Consider the following 21,114-nt stretch of genomic DNA (forward strand, 5'->3'; position numbering starts at 1 on the left):
AGCTTTGGGTGTTCGAGGTTGTTTTCTTGAATCTACAAATATTCACGAGCTAAAAGAATCCATGCCGCTTTAATAAAGGATACGCAAATACGCGACCACTTATCATAGAAATCACCTCATGTATCAAATTTCTTATACACAGTTTGTAAAGCACTTTACTTCTTCAATTTTTTTTCAAGAAGCTTGACAGTGTTTGAGATCATGCGTCCTTCAACTTCATATACTTGCCGGCAGTGCTTACATGCGCTCAGGAAAACGCCTAGGTCAATCGGCTTGGGCAATAGAACCATTACTTCTGGTAATAGTAGAAGTACCAAGCTCTCTTCGAATTTGCCATCCGGGAATCAATTGGCGCAAAAGGACTTGGGCCGTCGAGCAATATCATTTGGGCAAGGGCAGGTAGCAAGAAATGAGCCTCCGCAATATAGAACTCCAAGTGGCTTGGAATCAACCCCGCCTCCAGAGGTTGAAGGAAGAGCTCTCTTGAAGCCGAACAACCTCTTCCACTCGTTCTCGAATTCGCCATCCCCCGAAATTAGAAGACGAGCAGCTTTTATGAAGCAGAACGCCTATTGCCCACATCCGGATCATCACCAGACTCGATTGCCAACAAATCCAGACGATCCCGAAGCACGGAAATCTGCTACAGGTGCGCTACCACCAGCCCACGTCGATTTCGAATGCCCAGACTGCGGAATACCTGTATCATGCTCAGAAGAGCATTGGGCTGATGATTATGAGGCACATTTGGAAATTTGTGATACCCTACGGGAGATAAACGAGGATGATCATGATCTACGCTCCGGCAGGTTCTTTCCAGAATTCGAGTACCCTGGAGATCAGATTGAAGAAGCGATGGTTAACATGACAAATTGGGATACTCTATTGTTTTCCAGGGAGTTTAAGGCCATCAATGACGAAAGAAGTTTACGACAAGCGACTAGGTTGTTGACGTACCCTCTTACTATTGGAAGTGTGCTGCATGAATTGAGTCCTTATAATATCAAAAAGGGTGGAAGACTGACCGTCGAAGGTCTCAAGAGTTTGAGTGGTATGTCGGACCTCCATATCTCTTAGAAAAACTGTTGGCTAACAAAATCAGCTCTTCGTTATAACCTACACCCTGCACGAACCGGTGGTGGATCTGAGATCAAGAATCTTAGACCAACCCCGCCACCAGTGAGAATCTTCATTCTAGGAGCTCGTGCTGAATCTTCGTTGCCAAGAGAAGTTTGGGTGCAATTAGCACATCTATTTCCTCGAGTCACATTCCACTTGATCTTCATTGGCCCCGAAAGTATGGCGAACAGAGATGCTGAATTTCCCTTACCTGAGAGAACTCCGGGAAATCCTTTTGGCTCAATTGTTGAGGATCGTATCACAAACTCCTTGAAGATTAGCACTTTTGTGGAGTATTATCACACTCTTCACAAAGCTGGTCACTTTTATCCTTATGACCCTTACTTTGATTGCTTCATGCTTTTCCATCCTGGTTTAGGACATCCAGCCAGTTCACACGAGTGGGCGGAAACTATCCCACAACTGTTAGAGACCAAAGTGCCAATCTTGGTTACGGGATACACACAATACGATATGGATCGAGATATTGATTGGGTCAAAAAGACCGTAGGTGGAGAAATGGACATGTTGATGGAACCAGGAGAGAATCGCTTCCGAAGTTTGAGATGGGATCTGAACGACATGGATCCTCAAGACGTTAGCTGCGGTAACTGGGGTGTTTGGGCATTCAGAGGAAAGAGGTATGTTGCCACCTTAAGTGAAAACAATATCTTAACATGACTCGATACTGACATTCTATAGGTATGAAACTACAAGAGGCAAAGAGGCTTGATTTACTATGGAATAGATCATAGTTATGAATAGGATGTTCTACGTATCGAATGGACTCTTCGCTGTATAGGACTATAACCATGCCTGTGTATTAATTACCAATGATGTATAAATGCGACCCCATCCTGTCCACATTGATCTTGACTGTACCATGAGGAATTATTGAATGTAATAAATGACACAAAGAAATCGAGTCTCATCTCCTGCTAATGAAGTCAAAACAAAACATTGCTCTTTGATGTGACATTGTCCCAAGTCTATCTAAAAACTCCGGAACTCCTCCAAACGGGCCCCTTTCTTTATCTTATCGCAGCCGAGGAGCGGAGAAAGGCCCAGCTCCCAGGTACATGTTGAATTTCCTCCACAAAACGTCATCGTGAAAAAACAACATAGAACATCCAGTCCTCGCATCTGAAAGTATAATATTTTTTTCACAAACTCGAAATTTTATTTTCAAAAATGTCTTCAAACCCTACACGTTCGTTGACAACCATCTACGTTACTCGCCACGGCGTAAGTTTTCTCTCATAGTTTGTGTTTTATCCATACTGACCGACTTTCCCAAGTTTCGTTCAAATTGGATTGTCGACCCTGCAACAGGTACATATACCGCCAATATCCCCACTCCTACCGGTATACCTAGCGATCCCGCGCTCGCAGGATATGGCGAAGCGCAAGCTGCAGAACTTGGACTCCATCTAAGCACCCTTTCTCCACCCATTGAGCGAATCTACTCCTCTCCCTTCTACCGCTGCATTCAAACGATATCTCCTCTCATCCCCCATCTCTCTTCCCGCACAAGTGACCCCGCGTCCCTTAGAATTCGCGGTGAGAACGGCTTGGGTGAATGGTACGGTACTGCCCGATTCGATCATCCTAGTCCTGCTACGCCAGAATTATTACATTCTTTATTCCCTACATACGATAAAGAATATGTGCCGAAAATTCGACCAAGTGTTAATGGAGAGAGTATAGAAACTTTGCATGATAGGACGGCATATGCGTTACATAGGGTTATAGAAGATGCGGATAGAGAGGGTGTTAAGGCCATAATCATATGCACACATGCCGCGACTTTGATAGCGATTGGCAGATGTTTGACGGGGAGAATGCCAGAGGATGTCGGTGAGGAGGATTTCAGACCGTTTACTTGTGGGCTGAGTGTCTTTGAGAGAAAAGAGAGTGGAGATGAGGCAGGAAAGGATGTGGATATGTGGAAAGGTCCAGAAGAAGAGATTCCTGAAGTGGGATGGAGGAATGGCAATGGTGTTGGAGGTGGATGGGAAATCAAGAAGAATGGTGATTGTAGCTTCTTAAGTGGAGGAGAAGAACGAGGATGGTAAGTTAATCGATAATTATTTTGAAGTCAGACTGCAGAATGATGTATACTAACCTTTCACAGGCGTTTCTCTGGAGACGAATCATTCTCTACAACTCCAGCTCTGCCAGCCCTAGATGCAGGATCTGCGCTTGGTGTTGTCATCGAAGGAAATAAACCAGGAAATACTTCTGAGCCATCTAGATTGTAATGACTGATGCACTGTAGGACGAGTTATTCTGGATGGTCACAATTTTAGATGAAATCCTGGATATGTTTTAGACTTATCTTTGGATATGGAGAACGATACCCGACCAACGTGGTGGATAGATTGGCATACAAGAAGACTATAGATAGCATGATATCCCAGACGCCAGAAATTATGCATTAATTTCTTCTAATTACATTTGACAATTTATCTAAGCCTGTACAATGCAAAATCATAATGTAGTGTACATCTATAACTCCCCCTCCCCTCTAAAAACAACTTGTGTAATATATTCATATATCATATCTAATATCCCGCGGGCTCTTTGATCTTGGGAAAAGCCGGTGCATCTAGATTGTTTAAGCAATCCTTCTTCCAGTGAGCGGGAGTGAACTTGTCGACTATGTTCTTGAATTCCGCCTAGAGATGATTAGCCAAACGTCGGTTGGGGATTTTTGAGGGTGATAACATACCAATGTACAAAATGACTGGTCGCCATCGAGATGTTTGCCTTGTGGCCTACACCCAGGAACTGTCACAACTTCATCATTATAACGAATTCTAACATAATAGCCATCTAGCTTGGATCTCTCCGTTTCCGAGAGGTCACTAAGCTTCTTCCTTGCAATACCAATGGGCCCTGCTTCAGTTTTTTTGCCCAATCCAAATATTGAAAGCAGTCCTTTTCCGGTACCAGTACTGCTGCTGGGAATCTCATACTTGGGTTCTCCAAGTGAGGATTGCTTTTTACGAAACATCTCTAAAGCAATATGAGACGTATAAGGTGGCCAAGGCCGGTCCCCGAATGCCCCTAGACTAGTAAGAACGGCGGCAAGAGTTGTATCATGGCAACCACTCAAGCCCATCTTTATAGCTCTCTCCCCTCCTCTTCCGATGCCAGTCGAACCATTCTCACCGCCAGTTTCAAACAAGCCATCTTGCCCGTTGTGTTCAACACTCCCAACCATTCTCTCGACTAAATCGCCCATGAGTCCTCCAATACCAAGAGAACGATATTCTTCAGACTCGTTGTATCCAGTAAACCATTCCTCAACTCCTATTTTTTCTATGATAGCCCGACCTCTTTGATCGTAGAATTCTTTGGGTAATCTAGTTTCAGGACCATGGGCTAGGGTGGAATTAATGGTGTCCATAATACCAGAAAGTCTAGGGTGAGAATCGACGGCTACTCTTTTACTCGAATCCGGCATCCACTTGCCAATGAGGAAATTTAAATATTCCATTTCGTCTGTTTCGTTCCAACGATCAGCGGTTCGCTGTGCGAAGGCTCTGGATAATTGAGCAAATCTTCTACAACCACTATCATTCGGGAACAAAGTCTCATCTAGGGAATTGGCGGTTAGCATGAAGCTCAAGGTCCGAGATTATGCAGCACATACCAGAAGGCGAGCGTGTGATTATAGTTGGCGGTGGGCAAGCTGCAGCGCGGGCATAGGGCGGATACATGCCGAAGAAAGCTTCCTGCATTGATTCCAGAGCTCTTGGGATTGGCGTCGCGCGGAGGTACAAGAAATCGGTATTGTGTATCATTTGAGGGAGGAATCCCAATTGGTCAATGTAAAGTCTTCGAAGTCGAGTTCCCAGCTGTGAAGTCGTTTCTCTCCCCTTGTCTGTCAATTCACCCAGATTGCAAACATCATCCACTTCTCCTCGAGGTCCTCGTGCAATGATAGGGCCATCATCATTGCCGAATGTTTCCAGGCGACGTCTCCATTGCAGAGGAGTCCAATCTGATGAATTAGCTTCCATTGTAGCGCTCACCATTCGCCGAGCTGCTGAACAATACGGCCAGTAAGGTTGCAGTCCAGCATTCTGAAATCTCGCAGAAACGGGACTTCGTTCGCCATGTCGCATTAGAACCTGCACAAGTTGGAGTTGTAGCTCATCGGGGTATAACTTTTTGAGCTCCTCTTGCGAGTATGGACCGCGGGGCTGTAGAGTAGTCATTGCAATACCTCCCTGGTGTATTTCAACTGAATATATATTTCCGTATTGTATTTGTAGAGTTAAGTTGACAACCTCCAACTCCTTTTCCTACAACCAAAAAAGCATGGAATTGTATCAAGCTTTACCAGTAGACATGACATGATTGACATGGTACCTACTATGCTTAAAGCCAAGCTCGGGATAGTTTCGGGTAGCCTCCTAGCTTAGTAATAAATCGTCATCAACCAATGGATAGTGGTGGATGAGGTCGTGCCGTCGGCATTTAAGTTTCCGACCTGTCAAAGGTTTCCGTGGAAGTTTAATAAATTTATAATATTGTTGAAATGCGATTCATGTGTACCAGCTTTTGATCAGTTCACAAACCCTCAGGGTTCCTACCGTCAGACAGTTGATATGAGCTCTCCTTATGTTTGTATGACATGTCGACAGGCTCTCAGTCATTTACGTCGAAACAAATCCTTCCAATGGCACTCGAAAGCTACATTTAACTCTCTAATCAGTACCCCTCAAAGCTCCACGAGTGAGCAATACAAAGAGGATTATGCGGAATCGACGAGAGGTTTCCAAGGCGGGGAAATGAGGAATAGATCAAAATTACCGCGAAGACCACCGGCTACTCGCCATGCGACCAGAGAGCCAGTAGATGCATTGGAGTCAATGTTTGAAGATACCCTCAAGCAACAATCGATTCGACAACCAACTCGTACATCAGAGCTTTCCCAGAGGACATCATCGGCCGTGAAGGCTTATCAAGATGGAGAAAGGTTAAAGGAAATGCTCCGGGAGGAACGCCCCCTTAATGATTGCTGGTCGTTTTTCGTGGAACATTTTGGGCCTACTGCTTGGAAAAATGGTACAATTAGTCGAAATTCATGGCCTGTCTACCTCAAGTCTACAGTACCAAGAATGCTGAGGCTCATAAGGGAGCAGAGAGAGGAGCAGCCTCTGCGTAACGATGTGCCTACTTTTTCAGAAATGATATTGGTCACGTTTGAGTTGGGTTTACTGCGTGGAACTCAATGGGTACAAATGATAACCACATTGATTGACAACATTTTAGAAGCCGGTGTTACAACGGCAGAGGGACAGACACTCCTATCTGAACTTCTCAAATGTTGGAATATCGTTTGTCGTCGTCGGCCTCGACGACTCCAAAGCCAGGAATTAATTAATAAATCAGATCCCGAAGTCATACCTTCCTGTTCTGACTGGTCAAATCTTCCTAGTCATTCTTTGCATAGCATCTTTCTGGAAAAACGCCAAAATGGAACTCAACATGCATTTAGTCTTCTCACTCCACAATTTCCCCCAGGTGAGATGTATCAACTGCCTACCATCGCACTGGGAACACTTCAGCTTCTCCTTGAACTTGATAAGCCTGGAATTGGCGCAGCTACCATGGTAGAAGATGCGAAGCCACTCATGTTAAAAATCTCGAATATTGTCAACGCATGTTCAATGTCTCTGATTGATGCCGCTGAGTTCTTCCGAGATGTGCCTGAATCTGTGGTCAGTCTAGTCAAAGATGATTGGTCTACCATCAAGGAGTTCACCGAGAAGCAGTACGTTAGAAAGGATTTCAAAGTGACGGAAAATATGCGAACCCAGGTTTTACACAAGAAAGTTATGGATGCGCATGCTAGAAGAGACGTCGCTTCACTAGAGCGACTATGGTCCCAAGCGCAACAACTTCCAATCTATATCCCAACTGCCAAAGATGGTTTCGAATCTGGGTATAAAACCGGGTATCTCACTCCTGCTTTATACAACCTGTTCATTTTGTTATTCATGAATCTCAAACAACAACCTCGAGCCATTGAAGTCTGGAATCACATGATCAAGAACAATCTTACTCCAAACCTTGGTGCCTGGGATGCCATGTTGAATGGCTGCAAAAATTCCCGCGATGCCAAAGCCCTTGAGCAAGTCTGGGCCATGATGATATCATCTGGAGAAAAGCCAGATGTAACCTGTTGGACTACCAGAATCAGTGGTCTTATTCACTGTTATCAACCAGAAGCTGGTATCCGCGCATTAGATGAGATGGGTCGCTTATGGTTAGCGGCAGCGCGGAAAAAATATCCTAACCTCAAGATCTCAAATTCGAAAAACGTGAAGGATATCCCGGGAGCTGTCAGACCTACTATTGCAACCATTAATGCCGCAGTTTCTGGTCTTATAAAAAGACAAGAAATAAAAGCGGCCGATCGCATCCTCGCTTGGGCAGATCAATGGGGTATCATTCCAGACGTTCAAACATATAACACACTTCTTTCGTCAATAGTCCGCGCTGGCCATCCAGATAAAACTCCAGAAATTTTGAGTTCTATGGAAGGTCAGGGCGTCCAAGCAGATGCTGCCACTTTCGTCACAATCCTGGATCAAACATTCGCAGACATAGAAACTCTGAGTCCCGCAGAACAAATTGAAGCCATAAACAACACCTTCCTCGTCATGGAAAAAATGAAGGTCACACCAAACCAGTTCTTATACGGTAAAATGATCCATCTCCTCCTCCGAGGCGTCCCCACAGATATCACTCCCGTGTCAGAAGTCATGAACCGAATGGCAGCTCAAGGACTCACCCCCTCAACATACATCTACACCATTCTCCTCGAATACTATTTCGCCCAATCACCCCCCAATTTTCAAGCCGCGACCACTTTGATCGAACGCGCGCAGCTGAAGATCGGATCCGTAGATCACATCTTCTGGGATCGATTGATCGAGGGATATGCAAGTGTAGGGGATACCGATACGGCGATTTCGTATCTGAGAAATGTGCAGAAGAGTAAACAGTTCACGTCGTGGAATACGATGCGTACTTTGTTGATGGCGCTCGTGGAGAAGGATGAGTGGGATGTTGCGACCGAGTTGGTTAGCAATGCGGTGAAGGATACAGGGGGCCCAATTGGGGCTGAGGAGAAGGGTGTGGAGGGTCAACATAAGTTTTGGGAGTTGGTGAGAGAATTGAGAATTTTGGATTGAGGGTTGAGAGTGGAGTGTGTGAGAAATTTGAGGGGTGTAAAAAGAGTAAGAGGTGTAAAAAGAATGAGAGCTATAGAAATAGAAATTTCCATCTAACTCGTACATTTAGTTGTTATGTTATATATGATATCTGATCTCACTCATCTCATTGAAGCTTTACTTTACTAGATATGTATATTATATCTTATATTACATTATATATTATTTATGATATAAAATTATTTTATTATATATTACATCTAATCTCACTTATCTTATTCAAAACTTTACTTCACCAGATATATACTATATTATATTCATATTCACATTCATATTCATATTCATATTCATATTCATATTCATATCTATCTCCAATCATTCCATCATCCATATCCATATCCATATTCAACCATTCAACCATTCAACCATCCAACCATCCAACCATCCCATCATCCCATCATCCCATCATCCATCATCCATCATCCAACCATCCATCATCCAACCATCCATCATCCAACCATCCATCATCCAACCATCCATCATCCAACCATCCATCATCCCATCTAAACCTCTTATATCCCCCTACCAAATCATCACAGTCACAATCACAGTGACAACAACAACCACAACAAAGTCCAATCAATCATTCATTCATTTATTCATTCTAAACAACCCATCACAAGAAGATACCCACACAAATAAACAGAAAGAGAAAGAAGGTTCCATCTCTGATATCCAAAATCATCTCATTCATCCTATCTCATCTCAAATAATCCATCAGACCCGTCCAAGCGAGCCACGAAAATAAACAAAAGGTTGTAAGCTCCATGCCTCTCAGAAACGAAGAGAAGAATAGTCATTCCCATCTCCATTCGCATCGCATTCAAATTTCCATAACTATTTTCGAATCCAAACCCATATACATTTTCCATCTAGACACCATACCAGATATCTAGCCAAACCCCAAACCAAGATAAAAACGCATGCTATCTATCGAGCCATTCCCAAAATCATGACTCCAACCGTGTAATTGCTCTGCAATCTTCGTTTTATATCCCATCATATGTACCGTATCTCATTTTCATGTATCCATACTCCAACCTTTCTCAATATGGATAATCACATCATAGCGCACGCACTACTTCTCGCCCTCCTTCTTCTTCCAACGCCCCCACCAGCAGCCACTCCACCTTCTTCTTCATCAGCATGCATCATCTGCGCTTCTCTCGCTCTCCTTCTCCTCCTCCTAATCCCAGCCCCACCAGCACCAGCCTCTTCATTCGCCATCATATATTCCGTCCATTTCCTCTCCAGTCTTCCTGCTGCCGAAAGATCTCCTCTCAAAACTCTCTTCGTATGCTCATCCACCGTCAATTGCCAACCATAGAAACACTTGAGCGTAATGATTTCTGTGGGAAATGAATATCTATGTAAATTATCATGATCAACCGGCTTCGTAATTTCCGAGTTTCGCGAAAGAACTTCACGAATTCCGGTCCATGTAACGTTCGAACAATCGAACACTACCATGCGAAGACCAGGACAAGGACGTGATAATGGATTTGTGGTACGTGAGGATCGGAGTCGAACCATAGTTGCAGCTTCGGCAAGGATTAGATCGCTGATTCTCGTATTGTCCATGTCGATATTTTGAAGACCAGTACAAGCGCGAATAACAGGGAGCATACCCGTGTCACCTAAGTTCTCGCAATAGCTGACAGAGAGATGTTGAAGGGTGGGAGCGCAAGGTGCCTTAGCGAGATGATTGGATAATAAATCGTTGCTAAGTTCACTGAGATCTTCCAAATCGAGATGTGTCAAATTTGGACAGGTAGCTAGAATTTTTTCGAGTGCTTTGTCTGTCAAAGTAATGCATCCACTCAATTGCAGACCCTCCAAGTCTGGACAAACATAGGCAAGTGATTTCACACCTTCATCCGTCAATCTGTTACAGCGGCTCAAGTCCAAATGTCGAAGTTTCCGTTGCGGAACTAATGGTGCATAGCTGAAAGCGTCGAGTTCCGGATCATTCCCATGCATCATTAATTGAAGAGCTTTATCAGTAATATTTATACAGCCACTCAAGACTAGGCGCTCCAATTTGTTAGTCTCGAATATTAGTAGCGCCAAATCCTCATTGTCGAGGCCTCTAACTTCTCCAGCACGGAGATCCATCAAATTTGGACAACCTCGAATGACTAGCTGTAGACCAAGCGCATCCATATGAGTACACCATGAAACATTGAACATCTGGAGATGCGGACAGGATTGTGCTATGATCTTGCACGTTGCATTTGTGACAGCTGACAATCCAGTAAGATTAAGATTGGTCAATCTTCCATTAGTTTTCAAAAGATTGTGTAAAGTTGCCTTTTGAAAATTTCGACATCCTTCAAGTGTCGCATTGATAAGATTCTTGCAAGCTTTCACGATCACTTCTGCACGCTTGTAGTGCTCGACTTGTACGCAACCTCGAAGGTTGAGATCTTTGATGAAAGGACCTGCTGCTACAATGATCTTTGCCAAAGATTCAGCGGGAATGTCGGCATAGAACTCTGAGGCATCGAAGCATGTCCAGAGCTGTCCATCGAAACAAGTTTTGTAGAAATCTTGACAAGTGTTGGAAGCTCGTACCAATTCCTTTGGTTTCAGGAATGCAAAAATGTGTAGCTTAACCTCGTGTGGCATTTTATCCCAAAATTTAAAGTTGCTCTTCTTGAGAGGTTTGTATTTTACGGTCAACGGCTGTGAAAAGTAATCTTCGACGATTTCATGATCTGGAGATGAAGTCGCAGGTTCTCCTGCCTCTGCGATGGTCAGTTGTTGTAAGTCTTGCATCAGTGTTGAGGCACCAGCCATCGCTTCGTTCTCGTTGCGCTGAATAGCAATGTGACGATACATTGGATCATAATATGGCGTATCAAGACCAGGAGTAACTGGAGTCGAATCTGCTTCTGAGCTAACTCCTGAACTTGGCCCCGAGACTGGTGCTGCGGACGAAGTTCCTTCTGTTGATTGGGCGGGGGGGTTCTCCGAGATGGGAGGAGCGAAACTTAGACAGGAAAGTGTTGACCTGCTCCCATATGGACTACTTTTCGCTCGTTTCCGACTAAACTGTGCGAGTGTAGGCGAAGAAGCTATTCTTTGAAGCCATTTGCCTTTGGACTTGACAGGTCTTTCGTCGTTCATGACTGGTGTTGAACTTCCGACTGGGGTTGAAAACCCCGCCATTGTGTTGGCCATTTGATTGTCGGGTTTAATTGAAAGTATGAGATAATCTTCTTGTTCCAGGAATTCGATATCGATTGTGTTTTAGAAAGGAGGCAAGTGATCAAAGTGTAGCTAAAGACTGGCTGACGATGAAGTTCGAGAGGGTCCTTGATTTCAATTCACTAATGTCTTAAACCCGAGTTGATCAATCCAACGTAAACAAGGCTCAAGGATAATGTAATCCCATATATCGATTGCGAAATGTATGCGAATCGAAGATGCAATAGTTATTCCGGGAGACAATGGAAATATTTCAATCCTTTCCTTTGTTCTTTTAATAGGACCGACCAGCGATGATTATATCTTCCTCGGCTCTTGCAACGTAAAGTGGGAGATGGATGTTTGAGGCGGGGAGAGAGATAGGAGTATAGTAGTAGGTAGTAGAAGATCTTTTGTGTATCTACTATCTCGAAGAATTAATGGCACAATTCACAAATGAGATGCACATGCATATGAAATATGACAATAGTAGGCAAAGACACTCACCACCGAGGAAAAAGGATGGATGCAATGTGAATGATAAATATCTCGGAATACCCAAAGCGGTATCGAATATCGATCACTTTCCCAGTCCTTATCGTAAAGCCTCCTTATCGGCTCAACTGGCCTTGCACATGAACAAGCTTCGTGATTCGAGATAATGATCAGATGTTCAAAATGGCAAGCATGAGACAAGATTTGATTATGAAGAGGGTGGTGAGAGAGAGAGGGAGAGTGAGTGAGAGAGATTGGAGATAAGGAGGAGAAGAATTGCCCTGCAGTGAAAGGGGCGAGAGAGGAGAGAGGTGAGAGGAGAGAAGAGATAGGAAAGAGGTAAGAAGTCAGAGGTGAGACTGTGAGAGGTTATTGAATAAACAAGCCAGTCCAGTCCAGTCAAATCCAATCCAATCCAATCCAATCCAGACAGGCGGAGTACCGACCGATGTACGGCCACTACGCGTTTTAGACTCTCGAGGGTGGACACTGGGGCATAGACTTTCCAGTTTCCAAACGAACACTGGAAGGCGATAGGTTGAGAATTCAAGATGCACGTAAAGACAGTGCTGAGTGGACTGAGTGGAACTCTCTATGTAGATTACCTGAGTCTGGAAGGCTGGAACCGATGGGTTCACCAGTTAACTTCTGGTCCCGTTGTTGGGTTGCATTATTCACCATGAGAAACATCCATTCTTGCCCCATGCATACATGATATACACGCAAACACGCAAGTAAGCAAGTAAGCAACCCAGAATCATTGATTTACAATATGAGATGTTATATTTTTTTTTTTTTTACAATTGATTGATGGCAGGTTTCTTTTACACATGGATTATATTCGAATTCGATTGAATTGCATTGAGTGGACTTTATTTAAGCTGGTAGTAGACCATCATGTAGCAATATAATAAATAGTATCCAGAAAGCCATGTTGAGTGAAATAATATATCGGACTGCATGGAAGCTATCATTTGGGAAAGAAATGTTGATTATGTCTCTCTATGTACTAGGTATCGATAGATCTATCTCTCTACCTAGGACACCAGGAGGTATTCACTAGGTACTATCTAACAAATCAACCTATCATGGTAAAATCTACAGCCAACCTTCCCATCGCCATCCACAACCCCCCCGTCTCTCTTCCACATCAAGTCAAGTCGATGGAGAAAAAGAAGACCTGAATCCTCGTCGAGTCGTGTTAGTGTGTGATTTTCCCTCGCTCGGATTTCCTCTCCACCGGTCCCCCGTTTTCCCGAGACAGCGGAAGTGGGTGTGGGTGTGGGGATGAAGGATTTTAGTTGATCTTTTCCACAGTTAAAGCATCGCCGTGCCTTTCCTTTCCTTTCCTTTGCTTTGCTTTCACCATGGCGTGGATGATCAAACTAGTGACTAGATCACGCTTGGCCGTGCGAATGGCTTCGTGGCTGAGCCAAGGTTGTTTGGTCGTCCAAAGTGGATAAAAGATGCTACATTCGACGAGTTTTTCCTAGCATGAACTTGGTAAGGTTAGGTAGAAAATGGATTTGATTCATGGCGATTGCTCTACTCCGTACAATTGAGAGTACACCAGTACTGTAATACTTTGGTAAGTACCAGGTAGGTCTATCGAATATTGGCTTGCAAAAGGTAGGGAGAAGGGAGGTATGATTGATGTTTTTGGCATTGTCAGCAATTCATGCATCTTTTTTTTCTTCTTCTCTTGTTTTCTGTTCTTTTCATTTCCTTCTTTTTCTTCATTTCTTTCTTCCTTTCTTCCTTTCTGCCGTTCTCCGCAAGCAAATTCCCAAACTGATTCTCACAAACACCTCTTACTCATCACTGCCACCCTTTTTCTCTGGGGTACAGCTGAATGCGGGGTTTTCCGGATAACTAAATAAATAAGGGGACTACTACCTAGGTATCGGATCGTATCGTATCTACCTAGTAGGTACAAGATTACTACCTAGGTTGCGGTATGTCGACATAAGTTGGAGGATTGGTCCGAATCGTCAAAGCGGAATCTCTACGGAGTACTCTGTACACTCTCTCCACTTTCTCTCTGCCAAGCTTTGAAGGGTCAATCGATAACCTTCTTATTTTTTGGCTCTTTCACATTCACATGCCAAATGGTTGAACCTTACTGCGAGTGGGCGTATCTTCTAATATCCATATGTCCATACTCCCGCCACAAGACAGCATAATTGATTGATTGACTGATTGTATTGAGAAATGGGTGGTGAGACCTGCGTGGACGGTGAAGTTTGGATGAATTGGCATATTAGCCTGATAGAAGGAGAGGTTTATTTGGGCAGTCGGGTCTATCACGTCGCAGCAGCCAATAGAACATTCAATTCACATGAAATTGCAAGTATGATCTCTCCTTTTCGATTTTGTTGATAATCAAAGAAAGGTAGGAAAACAGGTAGACTCGAGGGCAATAAACTTTAAAGAGAAACATTGTCTTCATGAATGTACTCTGTACGTACGCCTCCTTCATGCAGAAGATGATTTACTTTCTTCAGGTCCTCAAGGATATATCGTAGATATATTGTCAAAGAATGAAAGAATGATATCCGAGGTACCCTCGTACCGTCGGATCATTGCCATTAGAGGAAGATCATCGTCGAGTCGACCCCAACTAATATCGAGACACCATACGACCAATTCTCCTTGGCGAAGTAGGTATCTCGAGGGTATTTGAAACAAAAAATTATGATACATGAAGAATAAAAAAGTTGGACATCACCACAAGAGCTGCTGGATGATATAACCATACAGATATAAATATCTGGTAAAGTATTTATGATGATATCAACCTCATGAAGGGGTTACGCGAAGACCAGATGTTACTCGAGCACCCCCCCCAAAATTGAGCGTATGGGCGGTAACGGTTAAAAAGATCCGACCCCCGGCCTCAAATGCTGTGTCACGATGCTGCACGCCATCTCGGATCGAATGGTTAATCAGCAAGCCCTCCAGTATGAGATGAAAGCTGGAGAAGAAGCCCACGTGTGATTAATATATAAATGTATAGGTAGCGAGGTAGCGAGGTAGACAGCTGGGTTGTAGCTGGGTTGTAGCTGAAATTGATTGACGAGGAGGAGTGTACAGCATAAACGAAAATATGTCGAGCTTGTCAACTCGGTGCTTGCATACGAGCAAATGGAGATGAGGAGTTGGCAGCAAGCATCTTGCTAGGCGTACTTTTAATGTATGTACATTGGAAATAGTTTCAGACTCAGCAAGCCCTTGCTTGAAAAAAGTATACTCCCTAGCCATATGCCGTATATGTTCTTGTTTACATCAATATAGGTCTTACCTTGGAAATTAAGACTTTAGAGGCCAAGGTAAAAGATGTGAAAGGTTCATTTGATGTTTTGACCAAGGTCAATTGTGCTTTAGAAAACTCTAATCCAACAATCTGGGAGGCGTTGATAGAGTAACAAGTCACAACTTTACTACTTAGCACGTAAAGCCGTCATGGAATCTTGGAGCTTCTTCTTTGAAAATTACCACCTGGGCATGTCTTGAATGTTTCATAGGAAACTGCTTTTCGGTGGGGTATAGCGTTTAGAGGAAAAAGATGGTTGGTTGATTGGATGAATTGGATGGTTGGATCATCCATCCATCGTGAAAAGCAGTTGAATAGTCATAGCCACGAGGCGAATGAACCGAATCTGTAACCTACAGAGGACCTAGGATATACCTAATACGTAGCTAGTCGCGGTATTCCCAACCTCGAGCCAACCTCCAACCTATCAGCCCCGACGTGGTAGTGTTTTCTCCAGCGATTCCGTCCTCTTCATTTGATAAAACCGTTGTTGCTGCTGACTGGACTCTCCACCATATAAAACACTTCACGTGAGAAGCTGGAAAGCAACAGAAGAAGAAGACTCGAGTAATTCGCTGCGTGATCGGTCATTCATTAATCAATCATAAAGCAAGAGGAGAAGCAGAAGCAGAAGTAGAAGCAAAGGAAGAAGACGACGTCTTTTAATCATCTTTATCATTCATTCATCGTCAGACAACGTTATATCTGAATTTCTAACATTCATTATTGCTCATCTTATTAATACATCTACCTACGTCTACGTCTACATCTACATCTACATCTACATCTACGTCAACATCAACCACTTCACAATTTGGTATTTGTCTACTCGGTATATCTCCATGATACACGCACTCTCCGTACACATTATATCATACCAAATCACATACATATATTATATCGTCAGATATAACAAACTCAAGGACAAGCCTTGTACTTAACTTCTCTTCCGACCCCACCTTTTTCCAGTACCACTCTCAAATTTCGATTTTCTAATTTTCTATCACAAAAGCAAAACCAAAAGCAACCCGAGTTCTCTAACTCACGAATCCTTCGAGTTTACATATCTCTGGATACTTGCAAAAGTTCAACGTATTCAATCCATTTCCTGACAATATATCTCGAAACACCCTTTTTGCCCCAGGAGAACATATTCTATTAATGTACAGTTGTGCTTCTTACTCGAAACGAGATCATTTGTTACACATAACAGCTTGAGGCTGCCGACTGACACTGCTACTGTACTAAAGTCCTTTCTACTCGTAACCGCCAAACCAACAATCGTTCTGGCTTTTGGAAGTTAAAAAGAAGCTCGTGAACTTATAAGAGTCTTCACAATTATGCTGAAGACGGATACTTCAAATAATCATGGTTTGTCTTTATTTTCTTAGTATTGGTGATTTGATTCTGTTCCAAATTCCTTGTTCGAGGTTTCCCTTTGATCGGCGCATGAATTCCGCCGAACAACAAACCTTCGTCATTATTTTGCCCGTCGTACCTTACCTACTTCTCCCTTTCCCTTCCGCATTGGAATTATAAGAAAACTAATGGGTTATTTCTCAGCCTTCGAGAACAAAACAGCCAGGGAACCCGATCGCGACCGCAGTTCACCCCTTCGCCCTGCAGACTTGTCCATCCCGAAAAACAGAAGTACTGGGAACCTCCTCGCACATGCTTCAGCAGGACCGGATAGAGCTAGAATACGATTCTCCTTTGATGACGGGCTGGCGGCGGCAGAGTTTGATACAATGTCGAGGTTAGTTTCTGGTGCCTAGTGCAGGAGGAACATGTCATGAGGTCATGGGGCGAATCTGCGCCTGATTGTGCAAATGACGTTGGGAAAATCGGTGACTGACGGAGAAACTTCTACAGTACTAGATCGCCAGTCGTAACGGAACATGAGCATGGGCTCGGTGCTTCAGGTCTAAGACGAATTCGACAACAAGTGCCGAGAGTACCAGTTTTGCCTGCCTCCGAAAGCTCTTCCCGAGCTGCGTCGATGAGTGCTCGGTCGAGTTCAATGACTCTTCCCTTTTCTGGTCGAGCAGCTTCTGTAGCCATGCCGTCTGGTCCATCCTCTCCAATTCTACCATTTACCGAAGATCTTACCCGTTTCCCATCTGAATCATTACATTCCTTTTCTTTCGCCCACCAATCGGATGAGTTTATCCACAACCGTCAAAATGTCTTGAAGAGGTCCGTCGAGTTCATGTCGCAGAAACTGGGCTGGGGAACAACAAGTGCTGGTATAGCCAGTGCTCAAGCAAGAGTAAACGGAGACGCGGAGATGCAAGGCATGCTCGAGCTTTTGGCAAAAGCCAAATTGGTTGGAGCGAACAACATTGGAGCTGGAGAAGAGCAGACAATGGGGGGACCTCTTACCGGACCGGCAACGACTCTGGATTCTCGGAATATTTTCGATGCTAGCTTTGCCGTGCGTTCCGAAAGTCCAGAGCCAATGGACAGTTCTCCGCCTTCACCTACCAGCGCTAAAAAGGTGACAAGCTCATTACATACCTTGCGCGAAGATGATTTACAGTCCATCGAATCCAAAAAGGGATTAGCAACAGCCCTACCAGCGGATTCTGAACCTTCCTCTAGGACTCCAACAAACGAGAGTCGGACGACAGCGCAAACATCCCCACCAGTCACGAGGCGCCAAAGTCTCAAGAGAACCTACACTGATCTGGAACCTTTGAGCTTACAGAACAAGCTGATGGACGCTATGTCACAACCTTACATAGCTACTGATTCTCTCCACGAATCTATGTTTTCCCCTCCATTGACACAGACCACCAGCGCTTCAACATACGGACATTCTTTAGGAACAGCAAATCACAGTCATTCGAGTAGATGGGCGCCTGCTGCACAAGCTATCTTTACCACGGAAAGCACTTCACCATACACTATTTTGGCGGCTAACGACCTAGCCTGTCTCGTATTTGGTGTTACAAAAGCAGAGGTTCGCAAAATGGGTATCCTCGAAGTTGTACAAAAAGAAAGAAGACCATGGTTGGAGGAGAAATTGAGTGCACACAGCTTGGGAACTGAGTAAGTAAACCTTTATTATCTTGATTTTCTAAAGCCTTTGATATTTCGCTTTGTGGGCGTCAGACTTTACCCCGCATTTTATTTCCCCACGAAATATTAACAGCCTTCACAGGGTTGGAAAACAGACTACCCTATTATCACAGAATCAAAGCCAGCAATCAAGCTCAACATCAAGCAGTAAGTTGTTTTTCTCAAAATCAGACGATCTCAAGATCTCTACTCCATTGCTTGTATACTGACCAGGGCTCGCAGCATCGATGCTGCTTGGACGGCCTGGTGGTATCACGGCTAGCCTCTTGAGTAAACCTAACTCGCGTCAAGTACAGAAACCTCCTCGTAGAGCGCAAACCGACGATGGTGCAGGATCCAGTCTTGTTTCGAGAACACGAGCAGCAAAGGGTGGCTCAAATCATCAAAGTAATAAATCTAGGGGTGTTCTTTTATGTGGCGACGTGGTGCCTATTGAAAAAAGAAACGGCGCAACGGGTTCGGCAAGCTTGTGGGTCAAGGAGAAGAGAGGTGGCCTTATCTGGGTTTTGGAAGAGATTCATGAAGATGTAGCCATCGTCAGCCTTGACGATGATGCTGCCATAACAAAAATATCTGGATCTATCGATGCGATATGGGGAGCCGACATTGATTGGACAGGTATGGATATTGGGAAACTTTTACCAAGACTTCCACGCCAAGGAATCGATGGTAGGAGTGGAGAGATTGATTATGCCGAAGTCAGTAAACGGAGATATTTTACCGCCCGTACCTCTGGACGTGTTCATATTCCCGCAGTCGTCGACAGAGTTCCTAGTAGCACGGATCTCCGCGTTTCTAGCTTTCCTCATATTGCTGGCATCATGGTTTTGTCTGCGCAAACCTTGAAAATCACGAGCTCCAATTCCGTTTTCTCTGCTGCATTATTTGGGCAGGATAAACCCGACGGTCGATTGATTACTGATTTAATACCCGATTTCGATAGGATGTTGAAGATTTTAGTCGAAGAAGATGGTGTGGATATGGTTGATGGAATTGTCATTCCTGAACACAGCTTTAGACGGGCTCAAGCTTTTCTTGCACTACGGGATGGAAAAGCCGATGCATCAACATATTTCTTGAGACCAGACGGATTGTCAGCCAAACATAGGGACGGTTCAGAGCTCAAGATTGACGCTCAACTTAGGGTTGTAAAATCGGATCCTAAGACTCCCGCTTACGATGAAAACGTCATCGAAGAAATAAGCGACGAGGAAGACGAACTCACGCCCCACGAGCCTGTAATAAAATCCGAACTTGTCTACGCTTTATGGATTACATACTCAAGGAATATCCACGCCGCAAAACTTGCTAATGGTATGGAAACTCCCATGTTGACTGGATTCGAAACACCATTACACCAACCTTCTCCAGGTCAAACTGGACCTCCAGCTCCCATGAAAATGGACTCTTCAGATTCCGATGAGCCCAAGAATGAAACATCACATGCGTCTATGCTCACAGCACAGCTCAAGGCCGCAGCAAAAAAGACAGCGGCTAAGTTTACAGGTCGCGATCGGTCTTTTTCGAAAGCTCATGAGAAGGAAAAGCCAGCTGCTCCAGCGGAGGTCAAAACTGTTGTCAAGAAGAGCATTGATGATTTCACAATACTGGAAGAAATGGGTCAAGGAGCTTATGGTCAGGTGAAACTTGCTCGATTCAAGAAGAGCGGTAACAATAAAGTTATCCTCAAATACGTCACCAAAAAGCGAATTCTTGTCGATACCTGGACTCGCGATCGTCGACTGGGAACTGTGCCCCTTGAAATTCATGTTCTCGATTACTTGCGTCGGGATGGGCTTCAACACCCCAATATCGTGGAGATGTCTGATTTCTTTGAGGATTCCGTCAATTACTATATTGAAATGGTACCTCACGGATATCCAGGAATGGATTTGTTTGATTACATTGAGCTTAAAGTTAACATGGAGGAAAAGGAATGTCGTAGCATTTTTGCACAGGTTGCACGTGCCATTCATCATCTTCACACCAAGGCTCTTGTCGTTCATCGCGATATCAAGGACGAGAACATAGTCATTAATGGTGAAGGAAGTATCAAGCTCATTGATTTTGGAAGTGCCGCTTATATCAAGAGCGGTCCTTTTGACGTCTTCGTAGGAACCATTGGTAAGTTACTCCTTTCACGTATTTGAGGTTATGTCTAATGCCATCACAGATTATGCTGCACCTGAAGTTCTCTCTGGTAAACCATATCAAGGAAAACCACAAGATGTTTGGGCTCTTGGTATTCTTCTTTACACCATCGTGTATAAAGAAAATCCATTCTACAGTATTGACGAAATCATGGATCGTGATCTTAGGGTACCTTATGTTATGAGCGAAGAAAGTATCGATCTCATCCGAGGTATGCTAAATCGGGATGTTGATTCAAGATTGACTATCGAGCAAGTGATGGACCATTCTTGGTGTGTGGAGGCAGAGGACGACGAATAAGCCTCAGGTTTCATATCGAGCGGTAGTATGAAGCAAAGCTATGCGCCAAAAAAAATTATCAAACGACAACAAAACTAAATATGGAGGATACCAAGAAAATATTTTGGTTATATCGAAACAAGCAGATGAAGAAATACACGAAAGAGAAGAAATACTTAGATTTCATGATGTCATGAGAAGAGATACCCCCTTTATGGAAAGGAAGACACAGTT

General features: G+C 43.9%; 6 protein-coding genes across 6 annotated transcripts; 4 read left to right on the forward strand and 2 right to left on the reverse strand.

Annotated features, from left to right (window-relative positions):
• Positions 1–201: 201 nt before the first annotated feature.
• EAE98_001976 (uncharacterized protein) lies at positions 202–1,852 on the forward strand (the record flags this gene model as incomplete). Its single annotated transcript, XM_038949595.1, has 3 exons — positions 202–1,051; positions 1,103–1,760; positions 1,822–1,852. 3 exons carry the CDS (start codon positions 202–204, stop codon positions 1,850–1,852), a joined length of 1,539 nt encoding a protein of 512 aa, XP_038814580.1.
• Positions 1,853–2,310: 458 nt separating this feature from the next.
• Positions 2,311–3,380, forward strand: EAE98_001977 (uncharacterized protein; the record flags this gene model as incomplete). Its single annotated transcript, XM_038949596.1, has 3 exons — positions 2,311–2,364; positions 2,418–3,190; positions 3,254–3,380. 3 exons carry the CDS (start codon positions 2,311–2,313, stop codon positions 3,378–3,380), a joined length of 954 nt encoding a protein of 317 aa, XP_038814581.1.
• Positions 3,381–3,683: 303 nt separating this feature from the next.
• EAE98_001978 (uncharacterized protein) lies at positions 3,684–5,345 on the reverse strand (the record flags this gene model as incomplete). Its single annotated transcript, XM_038949597.1, has 3 exons — positions 3,684–3,797; positions 3,851–4,722; positions 4,778–5,345. 3 exons carry the CDS (start codon positions 5,343–5,345, stop codon positions 3,684–3,686), a joined length of 1,554 nt encoding a protein of 517 aa, XP_038814582.1.
• A 393-nt stretch (positions 5,346–5,738) lies between these two features.
• On the forward strand, positions 5,739–8,333 carry EAE98_001979 (uncharacterized protein; the record flags this gene model as incomplete). The annotated part of the gene is made up of 1 exon (XM_038949598.1): positions 5,739–8,333. One exon carries the CDS (start codon positions 5,739–5,741, stop codon positions 8,331–8,333), a length of 2,595 nt encoding a protein of 864 aa, XP_038814583.1.
• Positions 8,334–9,431: 1,098 nt separating this feature from the next.
• EAE98_001980 (uncharacterized protein) lies at positions 9,432–11,543 on the reverse strand (the record flags this gene model as incomplete). Its single annotated transcript, XM_038949599.1, has 1 exon — positions 9,432–11,543. One exon carries the CDS (start codon positions 11,541–11,543, stop codon positions 9,432–9,434), a length of 2,112 nt encoding a protein of 703 aa, XP_038814584.1.
• Positions 11,544–16,709: 5,166 nt separating this feature from the next.
• On the forward strand, positions 16,710–20,901 carry EAE98_001981 (uncharacterized protein; the record flags this gene model as incomplete). The annotated part of the gene is made up of 6 exons (XM_038949600.1): positions 16,710–16,740; positions 16,933–17,125; positions 17,242–18,420; positions 18,533–18,597; positions 18,673–20,574; positions 20,624–20,901. 6 exons carry the CDS (start codon positions 16,710–16,712, stop codon positions 20,899–20,901), a joined length of 3,648 nt encoding a protein of 1,215 aa, XP_038814585.1.
• Positions 20,902–21,114: the final 213 nt, after the last annotated feature.

This window comes from Botrytis deweyae (assembly GCF_014898535.1).
Source record: "Botrytis deweyae strain B1 chromosome Unknown BDEW_003, whole genome shotgun sequence".
NCBI classification, from domain to species: Eukaryota; Fungi; Ascomycota; class Leotiomycetes; order Helotiales; family Sclerotiniaceae; genus Botrytis; species Botrytis deweyae.